Consider the following 20,794-nt stretch of genomic DNA (forward strand, 5'->3'; position numbering starts at 1 on the left):
TAAAAAATGAGAAATTGATGTAGTTAAAATGGGAGTAGAACGCAGAATAAAATAAGCAAGTCCATTTTTCTACATGTAATTCTTCTAAGATTTCATCAACTACAATTATTTAGAAACTGGAAACTTATACAATCTAGTATTACTTCTTCAATACAGAAGGAAGAGAAACACAATAAAAAAAAACAACATATAAAAAAACGAAAAAAACCCAAAAAAAACCACACTAATAAGCATAATCTCAGTCCTATCGAGTATCCTTCCTGCAAATGTTAAGCACCGTCTATTTTTATCCTGAAAGGATGGGGAATGGCTGGAATTTCATATCAGATAAGAAATTTCTTTTCGCGCAAGCGCAAAATTTTCATTTACATTTCAGCTGCAACCGAAATCAATATTTTTATTTGAAAATCTGCCTTGGTAAGTAGTAAGGAAGTATAGTCTTATATTTTTTTCCATTTTATTTCTTTCTCTTCAATGCATGAGTAAATAAATCCTTTTTGTAAAAAAAATGAACATTTCTATTTTTTTTTCAAAAAGTTCAAAGGCTTCCCTCGCTAATAAAACGGTTGGTGCCTAAGTTAAACCAAGAGAAACTAATGTGCGCAATTGTACATATGCACGACTGCATCTCGATCATTGAATTCAAAGTTCATTTGTTGAACATTAAAGAAAAAAACACACACAGAATTTTTATACCATCTCATTCATGCCATGGTAGTTATACGAAAAAACTGGAATTACGATTATTCTGTTCATGATTCAACAAAACATAATTATTTTGTCATTATTTACGAAAATTGAAATGCCACGTGATCTTTTTGCCTCTAAATCTCTTCAAACTGTTTCCAATATCACAATAATGTACAAAATGAAAAACGTTTTCTGCGTCGAGTTGGCTCTGAAAGTTGACCCGTTAGTCCTTTCTGAAAAACAAACAAACAAATACATTGATAATACAATGTAAAGCATTCTACATTTGGCCATTTGTGTTCAAAATCGTTTTCAAAAGAATATTGGGAGAAAGTTACCACATTAATGTGAAGATAAATATGTCCTTATTTTCATAACTTCGACCGTACAAAAACTTTGGCTTATTTATTGGCAGAAAATGACATCCATTTCATCTGGATAAATAATCTCTCAGATGATTAATAAGCAGCACGACGGGTGCATTGAGAGAAGCAAAAACACTTCATAGTCTCGGATCTCTTTATTAATGCATTTCCAGTTTTCAGCAGAGGTCGTGTTAATCGTTACTTGTGTGTACATTTTAGTTACTTTGTGGTGATTTGTTGTCCATTTTGTGTTTTAGTGCCCCATCGGCGACTTTTGGTCTTTAGGTTTGAATTCTGTCTATCTGTCTGTCAGTCCGGTAAATAATTTTTCGCACTTTTTTCATCATGCTTGCAGATATACAATTGATAATTTGCTTTTCTGTTGCCATGCTTGCTGATAAACATCCAATATTTGGTCCGTTGTTTAATCACGATAAGATACAGATCAAGTTTGAACTGTGCCCTGGTGCGTGTTTTTTTTCGAGTAATAAACCATGGACTTGGAAAATGTGTGCAAAAACTTTTTTTTTTGCACTTTTCCGTCATGCTTGCAGATATGTTTTGATATTTAATGCATCGTTTAAATTGAGAAGTTGCAGATCAAGCTCGAATTTTGAAGCTTACATTCTCAACTACATAAATTTCTTCCAGAAGGGGACTTAGTAATGCTATGCAATACGCTCATTCATCCTTGTTTTGTCTCCAGACTTCCTTCGTTCACAGTTTCGATCGCACTTTTTATACACACCTTTTTTATTAGTTTTTCCACTAATAACTGAAAAGTCAGATCTATGTTAATATCCGCTTTAGCACTCACTTCGCTGTACAGGCTAATCCTGTTCCCTTTTGCTATCTGATATAAAAAGAATTACAAATTTCGTATGCAGCTCATAGAGTCCAAAAGAAAAAAAAAGAATTTACCAGGAGATTTAAGTAGCACTCCAGCTAAAAATCATGAGAAATGTAATTCACGGAAAGCCTACATAAATTTTATTTTGATATTTTGTTTAAAATGCTTAAATAAACAGAAAAATACACGTGGTTCATCACTGAATCTTTGTTCAAAAGATACATCAGTTATAGAGAATGCCATGTAATACTCAAAATTAAAGGAGATAACTCTGTAAATGACACTAATATACAATGGAAACTGTTGTATTATCTCCTAAAAGCACACATTGGAATGAATATATGCATTTCATCATATAAACATACAAAGCAACTTAATAAAAAATGTGTCACCTTTTTTGGGGTGTACATGTATCACACATTTGTATTCCGGAATTGGTATGATTCTTACAAAGACTACTACTTAAAAACTGGATTTACTATACTATTTGCTTTCATCCAGGAATGACCATGATTACGTTTGTATTTTCAATCTTGATTTTAGTTTTCATAATATATTTAGGATCGCGAGCTATTTACGACAATAATATGACAAAATATTTAAAAAAAAATGTTTACAAGAGTTACTAGTGCATATATATAAAAATACCTTTTCGAGCTGATGTTGTTTGACTATTTTGCCCCTTTCTTTGGAGGTTACTCCGTCATTCTACAATGATGAAATTAAACAGATCACTTAATTTTATCGGAACACCACTACAAAACAAAAAACAAAAAACAAACAAAGCAAAAAACAAACAAACAAACAAACACAAGAAATATGAAAAAAATGTCGGATGAATAATAGGATAATTAATTGGAAAGAGTCAATAACCAAAATAGTATCACGAATGCCGAAGAACGCCTAGATTTAACGAGTGTGCGGAACTTGTTCCGCGCACGAGGTAAATCCTCAAGCGTTCTTGGCACGGGTGGTCATATTTTGGTTATTCAAGATAAAGTACTGATTATCTTATTCATTATAGATTTTCTTCATAATTTATCGATATTTTCAAATTAATTTTAAATTCTGTGATTGGCGAAATGATATCTATATTGTGACATTTTGGCGGGAGAAAAGCCCGAGAGTAAAATTAACGAATTTAATTCACAGTGTGAATTATCAAAATTTTTTACACTTGGAACATTCGATAAAACACTGCAATCTATATAATTATAACATTTCATATTAAGATAAAACAAACAGATTGTAGTTAACAACGCGGAGTAATTCTTTCACATACGATAAAGTCATTGCAAGTGGTGGATCCGGGGTGAATGGGGTTAGTATCCCTTTTTTTATTCGGAAATTTGTCATTTGTTGTTTTCATGTGAAGAATTGATTAAAAATGCAAATGATGTGTCAGCACCCCTTTTTCTGAGGAACCCCGGCTGGCACCCCCATTTCAAAGTGTGTGAATCCGACCCGGTTGGCAACCCATTGCCAAAAAGTTGTGCCGAACACACTTGCGAAAGAGATTATACCTGGTTCAACCATCGTATATCAACTGCAGTAAGATCAGTCTTGTTCCCAACCAACATCAGTAACTGGTCATCATCCTGGAAAGATAGAAACACCAGTGGGGAATACTATCTTATTTTCCCTTAAAAATAGCCAAACAATTCAAACTTTACATTATCCTATGGAAATACATATAGCATACTTGTATTTGTTAAGGGATTATCTGACCCGCGTACCAATTAACGGTACCAGGCCAGGTTATGCAAAGTTCCTGTTATAAACAACCCAGTTGTCACTCATCTAATGAAAGAGTAATCAAGGGAACCAAGGTTGTAGCGGTAATGAAAAGAAAAAAGAATGTAATCCAAGGACAAAGACCAGACATGGAAAACAGACATACACAACAAAGAACATAAAGTATACATACAAAGTAACAAAAGTAAATGAGCAACTTGGACTCCACTAAAAACTGGGAGCAAGGACCAGGTGCACCGGTAGGCGAAACATCCTCTGCTTTCCTAGAAACACCCGTCGAGTTGCTCATAAAAAGTCAAGTCCGGGGTAGACAAACGAGGAAAGGAAAACTATGACCCGTTGTATAAATCAGTTTTCATGGTGCTGATGGATACACAAAAACGAACCACGAGTTCGTGATGACGACCATAAAACTTCTGTAGTGATGACTTCAATCTTGTTCAAAAATGTTCATATTGATTATGAATTTATGATAGTTATATATGACAAAACAATGCAAGATTTATGAGGAGCTATGCATATGTACGCTCACAGGGTACAACGAAGAACAGGCTGACGATTCTACATGACCGTACATACATATGTACTCCCTGGGGGTAAGCATTAAATTAGTTGGAACTTATTCCTCGCAAATTTGATTTACTATTTACGTTGTCATACGACAAAAATACCTACTAGAGTGTTAATCAAGTTCATTACCACAGTCTACCCAAACATGACATGCAGAGGATTTTTTAAAATCAAATCCATGTGAATTGATTAAATAGATATTTTCAAACAAAAATATTATAAATTATATATTTAAATCCAGTGGCGGATCCAGAGAGAGTGTTTAAGATGTATCACCCCCTTTTTATTGGAAAATATGTCAACAAAATAGCATAAAATGTGCTAGCACTCTTTTTTTCGAGGAACCTCGGCTGGCACCCTCCTTTTCAAAGTGTCTGGATCCGGCCCTGAAATCAGGTGAATGTCTTATGTTCACACAATTCTATGAGAGCTATTATTTACCTATGAACATGTACATGTATGAATGGGTTAACCATGAACTATATAAAGATACAAAACAATGGATTTATCATTATACTAATAATGGTTTATCTAATTGTACCCCATGTATAACCTGAATAAAGGATACTAATGATATCACCTGAGCAGATATGACGAAACGGAAATGTCTAAATGCTTAAGTCATCCGGAAGTGCTTGTGACTTTCCTATTTAAAAAAAAAAAAAACTAAGCACAGCCAGTTCATTTCTAAATTATAAATATCAAGCAATATAGCATAGCCACACGTGCAATCGTACGTGCGTTACGCAGGATATGGTCTAGGCTACTCCTATTCCGAAGAATTACATATAAAATGTACCGTTTATAAACAATACCTTATATTATAGTGCTTTTCAATGAGAGACATATTTTGATTTTAGGTAGCTTTAGTCATATGTCAATGTAACCAGTTAAACAAATTTGCGAGAAGTGAATCCCTAATAGTTAAGTAGTAGTCTTAGTAAGAATCATGCAAAATCTGAAAAAATGCACCTAAAAAAGGCTACATATTTTTAATTTTTTTATCACGTTGCTTTATAGGTCTATATGATGAAATGTTTAACTATTCATTCAAATATGTCTGCTCTTAGGAGATAATTCACATTGAAAATTCAATAGATTCTGTTGCATTTCAGTGTCATTTACAGAGTTATCCCTTAATTTTGAAATCTACAGTGCATTCTTTATATTTTTTATCTCCTAAGAACACGAGTTGCATGAAAACTGAATGTCACTTTCTGTTTACTATCATATTGGCTTTTCAAACAAAATATCAAAACAAAATATGTAGGTTTTTTCACCCTTGAATCACATTTTGCAAGATTCTTAGCTGGAGTGCTACTTAATTGCTTATTCCTGGGTGTATATTCAGCTCCTAAAAAGTTTTCAATTACTATGTAAATAAACATGTATATGAAGGTTGGGACATCAAATGTTAATGCCATAAAGAATGATACATGTACATGTAGGATTTTCCGTATGCATTTAAAGGGGGATAATTCAATTTTAGAAGTTTGGTCTCACTAACCACTTCCGGGTCAAATGGCCACCCCCCTATGTAGTACTAAAAACACACTGAACCTAGACATATGCATTGTAAGTGCATTATTTGTGTGTATTATGATTAAAAGTAGTCAAAATAAAGCTGAGAATGTGTACTTTAAGATCATATATGTAATTAACTACAAAAGTATATGAATATTGTTTACATGTGTGAGTAATTTGCCTCCATGCTGTCAGTTAGCAGAACAGGTAAAAATGTGGATTTTCAGTATTATTTATTCAAGTAAATTTTGTGAAGAATTTCTACTATGATCGTACCATTAGCATAATGATTTTGGAAGCCTTATTTTCCAAGCTTCGCAACGGTATGCAGCTTTAAGATGTCATTTGTCACAGTGAGACTTTGAAAATTACTTTTTTAACATGTAAAGTAATGGAAACGTTAGAAGTGGTTAGTGAGACCTTTACGTGTTCTAAAACTTGTAAATAATTGTTCTCTTCATATGGATTAAATGGAAGAACGGCCATCATATGAAGCATAGTAATTTTACCGGATTTTCTGGATGGAAATACACTGTACTGGTTTTGTAAGCCAGGGGAAAAGGGGGGAGGTAAATCATTTATTTAGCTCACTGGCAGTTCTAGTTCAAACCATTAAAAATTCGTTCTTACTTACCCCATTGTAAGCTTTGAGATAGGATTCTTCAGGATTTTCATTTACGTCTGTAATTGACTGAATAAAATATAATCTTTCTATCAATTGATAGCAAATTTCTGTTTCATCTTTTTAAGTGTCAGTCTTTGTAAGATACAGGCAGTCGGTGAACAGGGTATAAAAAACCCTTCATTTTGACAGTGAACATTGACTATTTGCACAATCAGAATCAAGGAAAACAGACAAGAATTTCCATATCATGCTGGACCATTGAGTTACAATTTCATTGAAATGCACTGAAAATGAACATTTTAAGGGCAGATAAGGCTGTCAAAAATCTCATTTCGAAGATTCTACTGAAAAGTCTTGCGCAAAGCCAATGATGAAGAGATCAAATAATGGTCTTTTCAAATGGAGAAAGTATCCTTAAGTGATATTACATTGTCAGATCGGTGGCATTTTGGACATATATGTTCCTGAATTTTACAAACACTTATACCTAATGTGTTAAGCGACACTATAAATCATGACGTTATTAAAGGAACATACATGTACCCTCTTGTGCTAAGTAGTCGATTAACATGCTTATTTTTTTATTTCCCCGAGAAACGGTCTTTAGTTCTACCCAAGCCAAATCTCCTGTGCAGAAGATATATTTTTACAGCTAATGGAGTGGTATGTTCTAATACATTGGGGGAGGACACTGCCTTAACGCGAAAGTATCTGTTAGGCATGCTCATTGACTATCCTGCAACTAACCGTTACGACAAATCATCTGTAGTGCGTCCTAAAGATTGACCTATAGAATGTCAGTGATCAAATCAGAGACATGTTATTGATATTATATCAAAAGTTACACATGACATAAATACAATGCATTGATTCTTATTAGTTACATGTATACAATCTTGCATTTATTACAAGGTGCAGTATTTTTACATGTACTTCATCGCCTATTTTATGTAAATGCAACTTTGTAGTGTATAAAGAGAATACCGTACAGATGAGACCAGTTCTACCCTCTCAGCCAAACTGACAGACAAGCCAGCCAAAGACAGTTCTAAAAGTGTCATAGAACAGTTTTTGAGCCAACTCACCTAACAGTTCTATCAGAGCCGCCTCCAATTCTGTTCTCGTAGAGAACTGTTCTATGAGAGCCAGCTCTTCCACATCTGTCAGAAGAGCCGGCTCTTTGAAAACTGTTCTACCGCTAGAACTGTTGGTAGAGCCAACTTTACAAGAATAGTTCTAAGAGAGCCGGTTTTACGTGAACAGTTCTACCGCTTGAACTGTCAGCAGAGCCAGCTTTACAAGTACTGTTCGACGAGAACCAGCTCTTCTATAACTGTCCATGGAGCCGGCTCTAAGAGAACTGTTCTACCGCTAGAACTGTCAGAAGAGCAGGTTCAACGTGAAGTTTTACTTTACCGCTAGAACTGTCAGCAGAGCCAGCTTTACGAGAACTGTTCTACGAGAGCCAGAATAATAAATACTATTCAAGAAGTTTCGATTTTGTCGAAACCTAATCCTATTGTGAGCTCTTACATATACACACGTAGTGATATTGTTGGACACTCATTATTTTTGTTGGGTTGCACAGATTTTTATTTTTTTTCTTTGTTAAGCAACTCTCAATTTAATCAATAATTTTAAATCTTCAATAACAACTATCTATACTCCAAAATTTAAAGAAAACATTGACAAGTACAAATAATGTACTACATGTATAAAATTATACATATACATGTACATGTGCAGTGAGTGAAAGTTTTCATTCCTGAGGAAATCAAACACGCAAAATTAGCCTACAAATCTTTAAAATATGAAATACACAAATCTTGTGTGACTAACAATCCATTTTCTTCGAAAACCTTAAAATAGGAGGAAAAGACATACATGCCAGTTGAATGCATTTGGACCTATTTTGTTCTTTTGCTAGTGTGATAATCAAAATTTGTTTCAAAACTTCTAATACTAGGACAAAAAGGTCATCTTTCATCATTTCTTTCTAATGTAATAGTTTCTTAGTAAATTTTGTACATAAAAAGCAAAAATAAGTGTTATAATTTGTAAATACATTTTATTGTATTTCAATTTTTCTTGGTTGAATATGTAAATATGAAAAATTACCAATAAAATATTCAAGACAAAGAGGAATTATTTTACTATAGGAATTCTTAGTGTCTTTGATAATTGCAAACACTTATTTCCATTCCCAAAACTTCAAAATTAGATGAAAAGCTCTGAAAAGAATACATATAGACCTATTTTGTTACTTTTTGTTAGTGGCATAACTATATATTTTAACAGAGAGTAAATATTTGGTGCATCTTCCCCCTTTTAATATCAGTTTTTAACTTACTGTTAACATAAAAAGCCAAAAAAAAAGTAGTGAAAGTTATAATTATCATCATTTTCTTCCTGGTTTGATATGCAAAAATGGAAAATTACAAATAAAAATAATGTTAAAAGACTATTTCTTAGTATCTTTGATGACTGCAAAAACGGTTTATTTCCTCCCTAAACCTCTGCAAACTATAAAATAAATGTATTTAAACCTATTTTGTAATTTTTTAATTGTGCGATAACTCTACACATGTATACAAAAGGTCTTAAGCAACGTTCGATAAAAATCTAAATTTGGATGTAATGAGTATGAATTATTACCTTCCGTCTTGCCATTTTGATCCATTCGGGCAACTTCTTAAATGATCGCTCATTGGCTACATCATAAACAACCATTATTGCCTAAAAAGAATTTAAGATGGCATTGAACTAGCTATACGATGAAGTTCTTTTGTTCGTGGGGTACCAATTTTCGTGGTTTTCGTGGGTAGACCAAACCACGAAATTTGATTCTCAACGAAAAGGATATTTTTATTTATGTTTATACTGAACACCACAAAATCACGAATTCATGAATGCACGAACTTGTGTGTCTTCCGTAATCCACGAAATTTTGTGCATGTACATGTACAAACCTATATATTCTATAACATTCTTGGAATAAAAATTTAGGGTACATGTACAAATGATTTTAGCTACACTTATAAAAATCGTTGTGAGTTTTTCGTTCATATAGGCCAAAATTAAAATTTAGTTTATTTCACTTTAACCTATCTACCCATAAAAATAGGCCATACCCAAATAATTTATTGCCATTGTCTGATAAGATTAAAATAAATCAGAGCTAAATTTTTCACTTCTTTTATCATGATTTTGACAAAATTATATGAATTTTGAAAAAAAAAAAATCCCTACCAACTTAGCAAAGCCAGGAGCTAGGGTCGGACATTGGGAAACGAGCATTATTTTTTAGTATGGCCCTATAGTGAACAGCCTACAGATACTTATTAAAAACCTTATGTCTGCATGTACATGTACTTACATCAGCAGCATCGATGAACTTGTGTATAATGTGACGTTGTATATGATGTCCACCAGTGTCACTGTAATGTAAGGAAGACAGTCCGTTTAGATCGGTTTATGAGCCACAGGAATTCATTGGTCGCACTATCAAATATTAAGACCGTCCAGTTTCGTGCTTATATACTAGTCCGACTGCACATTTGATAGTAGAAGCAAGCTCTTGTGCGCCAGTCGAATAAACGTCTTTCTATATACATTTTTAAATTACGTAATTCTCAAGGATGGTGCAGTTCAAAATCATGAAAAAATATAGACAAATCAAGGATCGTTATTAATTATCTTTACTCGAGATGCTAAGGAGTGCAATCCAGCTTAGATGCAATTTTTCTAAAACAGGAAAAAGTTATCTCGTAAATGCGATATATGTCTCTTTCTCTGTATAGAAGAATGTACGTTTCCAAGAAGTAAAGTTTCACGCAAGTATTTATGTAATAAAAATTTTACATGGTACATGTACGGATAGAGGCGTAGCATCCAAAGCAAACGTGGCGGAAACAATATTTTGACTCAAAGATATTTTTCAAGCACCTAATCTACCATCAGAATCAAATGGTCCTCCCCTAACATGTATAACAAAGTGTAAAAGATACAATGTTATGTATATCTAGATAGAAAGGACACTTACAATATAAGCAGATCCACAAAATCAGAACCGACCCGGAAATTAGGAATCTTCACCTTATCAGCACCTGAAAAGTACAACATGATCAATTCAAAAACATTTAAATCTTTTCTCCCCGGGTCATCCGTATCAACAAAAGGTACATGTAGCTACCCAATTATCACTAGTGGTACTTCCAGTCTCCTAATCAGTACTACTAATTCTCACTAGTGGTACTTCCACTCTCCTATTCAGTACTACTAATTCTCACTATTGGTACTTCCACTCCTATTCAGTACTATTACTTCTCACTATTGGTACTTCCACTCTTCCAATCAGTACTACTAATTCTCACTAGTGGTACTTCCACTCTCCTATTCAGTACTACTAATTCTCACTAGTGGTACTTCCACTCTCCTATTCAGTACTACTAATTCTCACTAGTGGTACTTCCACTCTCCTAATCAGTACTACTAATTCTCACTATTGGTACTTCCACTCCTATTCAGTACTACTAATTCTCACTAGTGGTACTTCCACTCTTCTAATCAGTACAACTGCTACATGGTCAAAGTACGAGTCGTCAAACATAAAAAGTTTCACCGTAAGCCCAAAATCAAAACTTACATTATGGCACACATGCCAAAAAGTATGTGACGGACAGACGGTCAGACAGAGGGTCGAGCAATGGTGAAACAGTTTACAATTATAGCGAGTTTATTCTAATAATCTCCTTCGTCGTTCAGAGCTTTCTCAAAAACGGAGACTATAAGGTTTGGGGTTTATTAATTTCTCAGTATGTAAAGGGTTCAAATTAAAGAAGATGAAAAGAAAATAAGTTGATAGTAATGTTACAATAATTAACAATTTTGGGCCATATTCGGACCTTTTTAAAAAGATAATAGACAAGAGTTGGACCAGTTTGGTTTTTGTATCTAAACCTGCATGTACCTTGAGTATAAATATAATGCGGTTGGTACGTTCCATATTTTAACCTGTTGACTATCGAAGTTTTTCCAACAGTGTCATTCCCAATTAAAGTAACAACGAATTCACGAACTGCCATAACACGGTTATGTTTCGTCTAGAAATGATAAGATCCGTTCAACTAGCATTTTCTCAAAGCTTAAATCCAACTGAAAATAAATTCTTATATTTATGATGTCATAGGGTGGCAATGTTGACAAAGAAAATAGAAATTAGTAATTCCACGAAAAAGTCCAAAATCCAAAACTTCGGATTTAGTAACACGGCTTGGTGGAACGAATCTATTACTCCTGCTAATTATGGCAATCCGTAATTACGGTTTTCTTTTAACGAAACTTGAATACACAAAATAAATGTAAACGTTCCTATAATCCATCAATAATTTAACCTTCAACAGATAAAAAGTGACATCGCTGGTCATATGATGTGACGAATGTCTGATATGTGTGAGGTATACATGTAGTTATGTAAATACTTAACACACGAGTGCAATGCGTGCGAAATCAAGATTAAAATATAAACAGGAAATTTCAATATGATTACATAAAGTCTTAAATTAAGTTTTTATATCCTTGTCCACAACACATGATTTTTTTTCCTCATGAGGATGAGAGATGCAAATTGGCTTTTCCAATCAAGCGAATAAAAACGAAACTAAACTTAATCACCTACAATACACAAAATGATAATAATTAAAATAAAAAATAAAATGCCAAAAAAAAAAAAAAAAAAAATTATGAGGTTGTTCCTGGGTACACATTTTCCACCAGCCCGATCTTGAAATAGTGTGCATCACCTCTAAGTGTAAACATTTATTGTTCGTCCATATTGGAATAGCCAGAATATGACATTTTAAAATGTTGGAATAGCCATAAGACACCACTTATTTTTCACTGATAGACATCCTGAAAACAAACCTTCTAATTGATCATTTATATGAACACATCGAATTGTTAATACGGCGATGTAACCCTAGTGCTAGTATAGATATACATGTAACTGATGAATTAATAAATATTTATCACGAAATAAAAAAAAACAAACCATGGGGTTCTACAGGCCAATTTTTTGCTAAAATATTGCACCTGGGTACGCCACTGTATTTTCGGGTAAACCCCGCCACATAAACGCTACCTGGTTTACTGTGCATCACCCGCTAGCATATAAGATCTGCTTTACAGGATGTAAAAATATCACATGGAATAAGTACTGCTTATAAAATCCGCAAATTTGTTTCCGTTGTACGGTACTAATTTGCATATAGAGGCGGAGTTAGTATTGAGTGTGACAGAGGTGTAGAGCGCGTGTATTTTGTGTGGTTAATGTAGTTAGGGAGGGATCTTGTTAATTACATACAAGCATGAAATTTTTAAAAGTTTTTGAATGTTGTCTTGAGATACCCATGGCGCCCCGTACAAGATAAAATTCTTATCTACCAAAGGTCAGATAGAAATATAGTCTTGGTCAACAGAATGTTTATTGCATGGGAAATTATCGTTGTTATTTTTGTTTGTTGTTTAAATGCAGGTTGGTATTACTATGCATGAATCTGTTACATGTTTTGTCTTCATTGTTGATTTAATAGACTCTGTTGTGTGTACAGCATGGTAGCCGATGAATAGGCTTGAAACATGTATACACTTCCGCGTGACAAGTTTTTTGTTCTACTCCACGCCCTACCTCACGAAAGTATCTGTTACGCATGCTCATCAACTATCCCGCAGTCAATTGGCGCCGTTACCACTCATACATGTATTACTATCAATCTGGATATGGATATATAATGACAGAGAGAAACCTGTCTAAAAGGATTCGGATTTGACAGGTTTTACTATAAATGTGATTCTCTCTCAGCACAAAGCCAATGGCGACACAACGTTTACAAACATGTAGTCAAAACCTCTTTTGAATTAAAGTTATTCGACAATTGTCTATCATCAACCTCTATTATCAGTCTTTATTTTATGATTCCAGGCGTTCATTGCGCATGTGAGTCTGGATGGCACGCATTTAAGGATAAATGTTTTTATTTCTCCAATGACAAACGCAACTGGAGAGGCGCAGTGGTAAGTTCAAACAAAATGATTTTTTTTGTTGTTTGTTAACATGAAAGATTTCTATTCTATATCACCAAACGTCAACCAACCGTCTACATGTACATTAAGCTTGCCGCCATAAGTTTTCTTTCATGCAGTTTAATCGATATTGCTTTCATTTACAAGGTGTAAGATTAGTAGTAAATAGCCGAGTAAGCCATTCTTATCAGACACGGATTAACAATGGATGGGGCACCAAGCCTACGTCTCCTTAAATTGGGGAAAAGATTTGAAGAAAACTTAAATTTTCCACAGATTTTATAGCCTTAATTTTCATGACATGCGTCGCTTGCCCTCTAAATCTGTTTTCAACCGTAATCTAAAATATCTTGCAAATCTCTCTGAATAGACACTATAGCGTGGCTTTCTTCAATAGTATTGTAAAAATGCATTTTTTATATCTACAGCAACAATGTAAAACTTTAGGCGGTAGGTTGGCAGAACTGAAGGATTTTGAAACCAACGACTTCGTGAAACACCACCTTGACTTAAAATACCTCCTCCATGAAGGTAAAATGAAATCCTGCAATATCGTTTTTTATCTAGGTGCCCAAATCCAAACTAAATTTACTATTGTGATGTTACATACAAGTGTAAGTTGATCAACATATGTGTCCCTTGTTATTTAAAATCTGTAAAGAACCGGAAAGAAGTACTTTGTCATAAAAAGTGCAGTAATGAAAATGGTGCGAACATATAAAAATATCAATTATCGACTAATGACAATAACGTATGAATAAAATAAAAAGACGGATAGGCAGAAACTTAACTAATCCACCAGTGTATAACCTTAATTCACTGCTTGTATCATGCGTTTAAACATACGCACATACCATGCGTTTTAACGTTTCTTCCGTGCGTTTATTGTGCGTTTAAACGCACACAAACCGCTAAGCAAACGCACGATAAAAGCCTTTTGTTTATCGTTCTTTTCGTGAGCAGTTTCGTGCCTTTAGGTATCATGGGTGCGGGAAACCTAAACATCTCAAGGTGTGTACTAAAGACAAAATAGTAAATACTTTCAGAGATCACCAAAAGGCAATCAACAAATGTAAACACACATAGGTTCCGACAACAATTAAATTGATAACGCAAAAACACACGAATGACCAGCGTCTACTGACTAGTTCTTGAAGGCCTTTTAATGTATGGTCAAAAATGAATAGAATCAACAAACAAAAACACCATAAAATTTATTCAACTATGTATTCAACTCTCTCCATGGGACACCTCAACATACACCATATAGAATGAGATATCCACTGATAGAACGGTCACAGTTACGAAAATAATATATATATATATATATATATATATATATATATATATATATATATATATATAAAGGTCTGAAAAATTCCCAACGATGTTAGAACTGTCAAATTTGCGATGCAAATTTTTGGGTCGTTCCCTCCGCGGGACTCGAACTCGTACTGCTGTGACATCTATGGCAACCCCGCCTGCAAATGTAAACAATCGTCGCATTCTGAGACGTTGTATATGTATATATATAGATTCATGATTTCAATCATTATGGAGGATGTTACATTTTGTTTACATGGTGTATACATGTGCATTGATGTGTTCCGCAGAGAGCCTTGGGTGTGTTATTGTAAATAATAACAGGATACTCAAGTAGAAATAGTAGATAACCAGAATATTGTCACGGGGTACCGACGATCGTACAGATTTTTTATGCAGGCAACATTTCATAAATCACTGCGATCTATAAAATGAATTGAATGCTAAATGCATCAAAACCGTTTGAATCATAGTGTCTTGTAAGCTTGTTGTATTTGAACAGAACAAAGAAAACACGATCATTACATTGGGCTGTCCGACCTGGACCGTACTGGAACTTGGAAGTGGGAGGGCAGTGGTACGACGGCTGTGTATACAGACTGGACGGAGGGTGAACCGTCAGGTGGAATAGAACACTGTGCCGTACTGTGGGGTTTTATGGACTTTTGGTGGAATGACGAGGACTGTAGCAAGGAGTTCCAGTATGTTTGTGAATCGTCTAGTGGAGGTCAAATAATTGGTCAGTTTCTACACAGGTGAATTCGGGTTTTGTTAAGAATTTTAAAAAAAGGTACCTACATGTACATTACTGTTGGTTAAATATACTTATACATTAATAAACCTATATGTACTATAGACTTTGTGAATTTGGGTTTCCATTATAGCAGTTGTAATTTGACCAGTCACATCTAGGTTTTAAGCCTCTCCCCCGTTTCAGAAAGTATCCAGTATTTCACAACTTAAATTACCGAAATATATTGTGCAAGAAACCTTTAAATTTAGATAAATCACTGCTATTTTTGAAATAGATTCAATTTCTCTTCAATGCTAAATGCGTCAGAATATCATAGCTGATCTAATCCAAAGGAAGGAACATCGTTTAGCCAGATCCTTTGATATCAGTTTCCGCTGTATGATGCATTATCGTTAAACAATCCTACAGGATTTTATGCATCGCATCTACTCCAAAGAACTTGAGATAATGGATACTACAGACACTGTGAAGTCTTGGGCATATCTTTATCTTCACATGCATTTCGAGATCAATGGTAAAGGAAAATTATTGGCCAAACTATATGACAAACGCGATGATTTTTCATTCCGTATTGTCAACTTTCCTTTATTCTGTGGAACATCCATTCAACACCTGCTTATGAAATTTTGATATCAGAACTCGTACGTAATGCCAGAGCTTGCTGTAACTATGCAGACGTTTTTGTATCACACTTCTTACAATTAGGTTTCTGGAACAGGGTAATGTTTTTACAAGATTGAAGTAATCACAACAGAAATTATGAACTTGTGGATCGATACTGTGTATCAATATGCATCATGAGAACCGATTTGTTCAACATGTCATAGTTTTCTTTTCCTCTTTCATCTACCCCGAACTTGACTTTTTATGAACAACTAGGCGGGTTTTTCCAGAAAAGCAGAGAACGCTTACCCTACCGATGCACCTGATCCATGCTGCCAGATTTTAGTGTAGTCCGAGTTTCTCTTTATATTTGTTGCTTTGTATTATTTTGGTAATTCTATGTGCTTTGTTGTATATGTCTGTTTTTCATGTCTGGTCTTTGTTCCTGAATAAAACGCTTGAATCTTGGTTTCACTGATTACTCATTCAACCATCTAAACTTAAATGTTTGAACTTAACTCACATTTTATTTTTTATAACAATAACTGCATGTAGCACTGTTAGTATGAACATATATATTTTTTAAATGTTCTCTCCACTTAATTTGATTTTGTTCTCGGGTCAAAGGTCACAATATTTACAAAACACAAAATAGTATCACAGTGGTAATGTGTACTTTTATCTTTTAAAATATTAATTTCGTATAATAAAACCTTTTTTAGACAACACCCACACAACGAAAGCAGCATCTTTACCACATACAACCGCTGCAGGTAATATTATATATATTTATCGGGATAAGTATTATTAATTTTTAAGTGTCAGTCTCTATAAGAATCAGGCAGTGAGTGAAACATGGTATGAAAAAAAACACCATTTCGAAAGTTCAACTTTATTATTTGCAATCATAAGGAACAAGGAAAAAGACAAAATTTTCCATTAAATAATGGTCTTTTCAAATAGAGAAAGTATCCTTGAGTGATATTACATATTCAGATCGGTGGGTTTTTGACATGCATATTTCTAATTTTTTCCATTTTGCCTGGTCCTTACACTTAATAAATAACATGGTACATTATTGATAATTAAAGTAAACCAACAGGACATAATACTACAGACCATTCAGACATTAATACACAGGGACATTACAAACATAAACAAGGGCATTCAAATAAGTTGAGAGAAAAAATCAACATGGCCGTCGGTTGTTAAATGGGCCGTCTGAGTGGTAATCTCCGGATTGCTTTCTGAAAATCGGTTTTTCTAAAAGAAAAAAAGCATCACACATTCATTTGTAATGAATGGAAGGTGAGTTGCCATTGGCCTAAACACCATTTATTTCATTTTTAAAGTGTCGTTAATGTCATACCTAATGTTATGTTTGAGAGTGAAAAGTAAATTTTATGCAGAAACACAGATTTGGTGACTGTACTATAATTTCCTACATCATTGCTGAATGAATGGTTTTTTACTCTTTTTTTGTAGCTGTAGAGACAGCACAGCCAAGTAGCTCGACGGTGACTTCTTGTAAAACGGGATGGGAGACATTCCGAAACAAATGTTACCTGTTTTCCTCTGACAAAAAATCATGGAACGAAGCTGTAGTATGTTGGATTCTTTTTACCCTTTGTCATGAATTTTATGTGTTCATTGCCCGTAAAAGGTTACAAGAAAGAATTATATTACTTTTATATTTACTCGTGACTAGTTAATAATTCATTACTTTTATAGCTACAAATACTCACTCACTCGTGTATAGTTAATACTTCATTACTACAAATACCCATTTACTCGTGGCTGGTTAATACATTACTTTAATACATGTAGCTACATATACCAAATTCACTCGTGTCTAGTTCATACTTAATTTCTTTAATAGCTACATATACCTATTCACTTGTATCTAGTTAATATCTGATTAGTATATTGAATCAGAAGACACGAAAAGAGCTAACAAAGAAAAATATGATCTAATGTTGATGGTCAAAATATAAACTTTTTTTATGTTGTAAAAGTTCTTAGATGATGTAAACAAGGTTATTTTCGTTTTTTTTTAGCAATACTGTAAATCCCAGGGTGGACGTTTGGCCGAGATCAAAGATTTTGATACAAATGAATATCTTAAACACTATTTGAACCTTAAATACCTCTTTCACACAGGTAAGTTGGTAATGGCAGGAAACAATTATGTAATTGGCCGGTACGGTAATTTTTTTTGATTTTCTGAGAAAGTAGAATGGAATGTTAGATCCTACATGAAGTGACTGGTGGGAATAATTGATAGGACTAATTTAAATTAGATTGATTTGCTGAATGTGCTGGGTTTGAAAACAATTATGTTCAAAGTACCTTTTTAACCACAGACAATAATATGGACAGAGAGTCAGTGACGTCCTTTACACGTAGAATTTAAGGCCAGAACTAAGAATGGAGAAAACATATTCAGACGAAAGTCACATGAAAGTAGACGATTGCGAAAGTCCGGAGGCACTCTTTTGTTTCTTAATACGTCGATGGATACGATTCTATACTTATTTATTTATTTATTTATTGGGTGTATATAAATTAATTAATCTTTCGTAGAAGAAATCTTACACATTATCCTCACCGAATGAGACTTCCGCCTACAGCAACATGGCGGTGCACCGAAAATAAATTTATAACATGCCGTCCAACAGAGGTAAATACAAAAAAAGATTGAAAGATGATAGATTCACAGTACTTTTCATGGCTGTTTTGGTACATTGAACTTTCCTAGGTATGTTCACAGCAAACAATTTAAAAACTATGATAATGACGCAAGAAAGGCAACCCAACTATAATTTGTACAGCTTAAAGGTAGTTTGAGGGCGCACATTTAGCACCGACAATCATATGCCTAATATTATATTGAATACAATACTTGTATATGAAATATTTGAATGCTTGAAGAGGATCGAGTCCAAATGAAATTGAACAACAAAAAGAATTACAATTTTGACATATATATCCATAATACTGACTTAGTGAAGGACAGTTCTTTCGGACGGAATAAAATGACGATGAATTAAACATGTATCGTTATAAAACAAACTTATACTCCTTTCCGCACTGAACATTTCCTCAGTTTTCTCAAGTAAAGTAATAGTCCAAAAACAGGACATTGATGGATCGGGGGAAGGCTTCGTGTTCCAATTATGATGGATGATTTTATTTATTTTGTGGGACCAAATTAGAAAATGATAGCCTGGACATCTTTTATAATATTTTGAGTTATAATTTCCTATTCTTTCATAAAGCTGTGCATCCGCTCGTGGATAGGTTAATGCATACACGCAAGACTTAGGTTCGTAAGGAAATATATAAATGCTGTACATTAGCAACCTAATTTATTCATAAGCACACTTAGCTATTCTGACTAACATGTTTTTTTCCCTTTTGTAATTAACTTTTCTATATTTTGTAGATCAAACGAAACACAATTTTTTCATTGGTCTATCGGATCAAGCACAAACTGGTGTGTGGAAATGGGAGGGCAGTGGCAACACAGCTGAGTTTACAGACTGGACAGACGGGGAACCTTCAGGTGATCCCGAACATTGTGTTGTGCTCTGGGGTTATATTGGATATTGGTGGAACGACGAACAATGTCAGAATGCATTCCAGTATATTTGCGAGATAGATAAAGTCTCACCTGCGTTTGGATAAGCTTGTTTTTTTTTCTTCATAAAAAATAAAGTATTCGATCGCAAAATGCTGATTTTCAGTATGAAACGTTTGCAGAAAGCCATTATTATTGTTTATGTAATATACAATAAGATGAATCACAAGTCTTAGACGCATTAAATCTGACAATTTTTAACCACTCTTCATGTCATATATACGGTAAAAGGTAGTTTGAAGTACCAAATACACAGATATATTTATTTTCAGACCTTTCTATGCTTACATTATCGTCCCTGTATCAATTTGATCCGATGGAGAAAAATAGTGAATAAACAGTCGCCATTCTGAGGCGTTATAAATGTATATACAGAAGGGTCCGAAAAAAATTCCAAACGATGTTGGAACTGTCAAATCCCCCCCGCGGAAATAGAACTCATACCGCTATGTCTTCTATGGCAACACCGTCTGCACAAAGTACAGCGGCGTAGACCATTCGGTCTGCAAACTTATATGATAATTTAGCTTTCCCTGGGCGGGTCATTCCTTCTCGTAGGATTAATCTAGGGCTGTAGCTGAGTACATCGTGTATTATTTTACATTGCTGCACATGTGTAAATTACATGATTATAAATTTATTTTTATAAACAAATATGACTGGCAACGTTTCTACATGAGAAAGGGACGATTAAAAGCGTGCAAATATATTCTTTTTGTATCCCATTCGTATATGCGGTATACCTAATTTTGCCACAACAAAATCTTTAAAAAAAACCCGCTATTTACAATATGATATCCGAAGTGAATGATCTCAAGGTTAAATATCCACCGTTGTACTAATGATGTATTCATTGGGGCTTGATAATGCCACTTATGCTTTATTAAGATTAAAATAACTACAAAAAACTAAAAACAACTAATACTTTTGTTACTAGACCTATAACAGACAATTATAAGAGAACTCACTTACATTTTTTATGTACAATACTCTCGATTTTGCATTACTTTTGAGA

At 34.0% G+C, this 20,794-nt stretch overlaps 2 protein-coding genes across 4 annotated transcripts; one reads left to right on the plus strand and one right to left on the minus strand.

The window, feature by feature from the left end:
* Positions 1-60: 60 nt before the first annotated feature.
* LOC148596954 (uncharacterized) lies at positions 61-11,852 on the minus strand. 3 transcript variants are annotated; one of them, XM_088563074.1, is made up of 9 exons: positions 11,349-11,844; positions 10,422-10,485; positions 9,756-9,816; positions 9,035-9,115; positions 6,389-6,445; positions 3,429-3,503; positions 2,554-2,613; positions 1,804-1,908; positions 61-923 (listed from the first exon to the last, which is right to left on the minus strand). In XM_088563074.1, exons 1-9 carry the CDS (start codon positions 11,461-11,463, stop codon positions 852-854), a joined length of 690 nt encoding a protein of 229 aa, XP_088419200.1. In that variant the 5' UTR covers positions 11,464-11,844; the 3' UTR covers positions 61-851. The 3 variants fall into 3 exon arrangements, with proteins under 3 accessions (XP_088419200.1, XP_088419202.1, XP_088419201.1); XM_088563076.1 differs by lacking the exon at positions 1,804-1,908 and having other exon boundaries at positions 11,349-11,852; XM_088563075.1 differs by lacking the exon at positions 6,389-6,445 and having other exon boundaries at positions 11,349-11,848.
* A 904-nt stretch (positions 11,853-12,756) lies between these two features.
* Positions 12,757-19,980, plus strand: LOC148596955 (C-type mannose receptor 2-like). Its single transcript, XM_088563072.1, has 8 exons — positions 12,757-12,911; positions 13,359-13,450; positions 13,888-13,990; positions 15,285-15,521; positions 16,862-16,912; positions 17,625-17,743; positions 18,197-18,299; positions 19,585-19,980. Exons 1-8 carry the CDS (start codon positions 12,857-12,859, stop codon positions 19,824-19,826), a joined length of 1,002 nt encoding a protein of 333 aa, XP_088419198.1. The 5' UTR covers positions 12,757-12,856; the 3' UTR covers positions 19,827-19,980.
* The last annotated feature ends 814 nt before the right edge of the window (positions 19,981-20,794 follow it).

This window comes from Perna viridis, chromosome 15, assembly GCF_037379345.1.
Source record: "Perna viridis isolate PV_CMFRI_1.1 ecotype Kerala chromosome 15, ASM3737934v1, whole genome shotgun sequence".
NCBI classification, from domain to species: domain Eukaryota; kingdom Metazoa; phylum Mollusca; class Bivalvia; order Mytilida; family Mytilidae; genus Perna; species Perna viridis.

Excerpts from the sequence above, each read along its gene's own strand:
- LOC148596954 (XM_088563074.1), bottom strand. The coding sequence starts at position 11,463 with ATGGCAGTTCGTGAATTCGTTGTTACTTTAATTGGGAATGACACTGTT. Across the intron at positions 6,446-9,034 it reads TCAAAATGGCAAGACGGAAG|TCAATTACAGACGTAAATGA; the intron begins GTAATAATTCAT and ends TATTTTATTCAG. Across the intron at positions 2,614-3,428 it reads ATATACGATGGTTGAACCAG|AATGACGGAGTAACCTCCAA; the intron begins GTATAATCTCTT and ends TCATCATTGTAG.
- LOC148596955 (XM_088563072.1), top strand. The coding sequence starts at position 12,857 with ATGTTTATTGCATGGGAAATTATCGTTGTTATTTTTGTTTGTTGTTTA. Across the intron at positions 12,912-13,358 it reads TGTTTGTTGTTTAAATGCAG|GCGTTCATTGCGCATGTGAG; the intron begins GTTGGTATTACT and ends TTATGATTCCAG. Across the intron at positions 16,913-17,624 it reads ACCACATACAACCGCTGCAG|CTGTAGAGACAGCACAGCCA; the intron begins GTAATATTATAT and ends CTTTTTTTGTAG.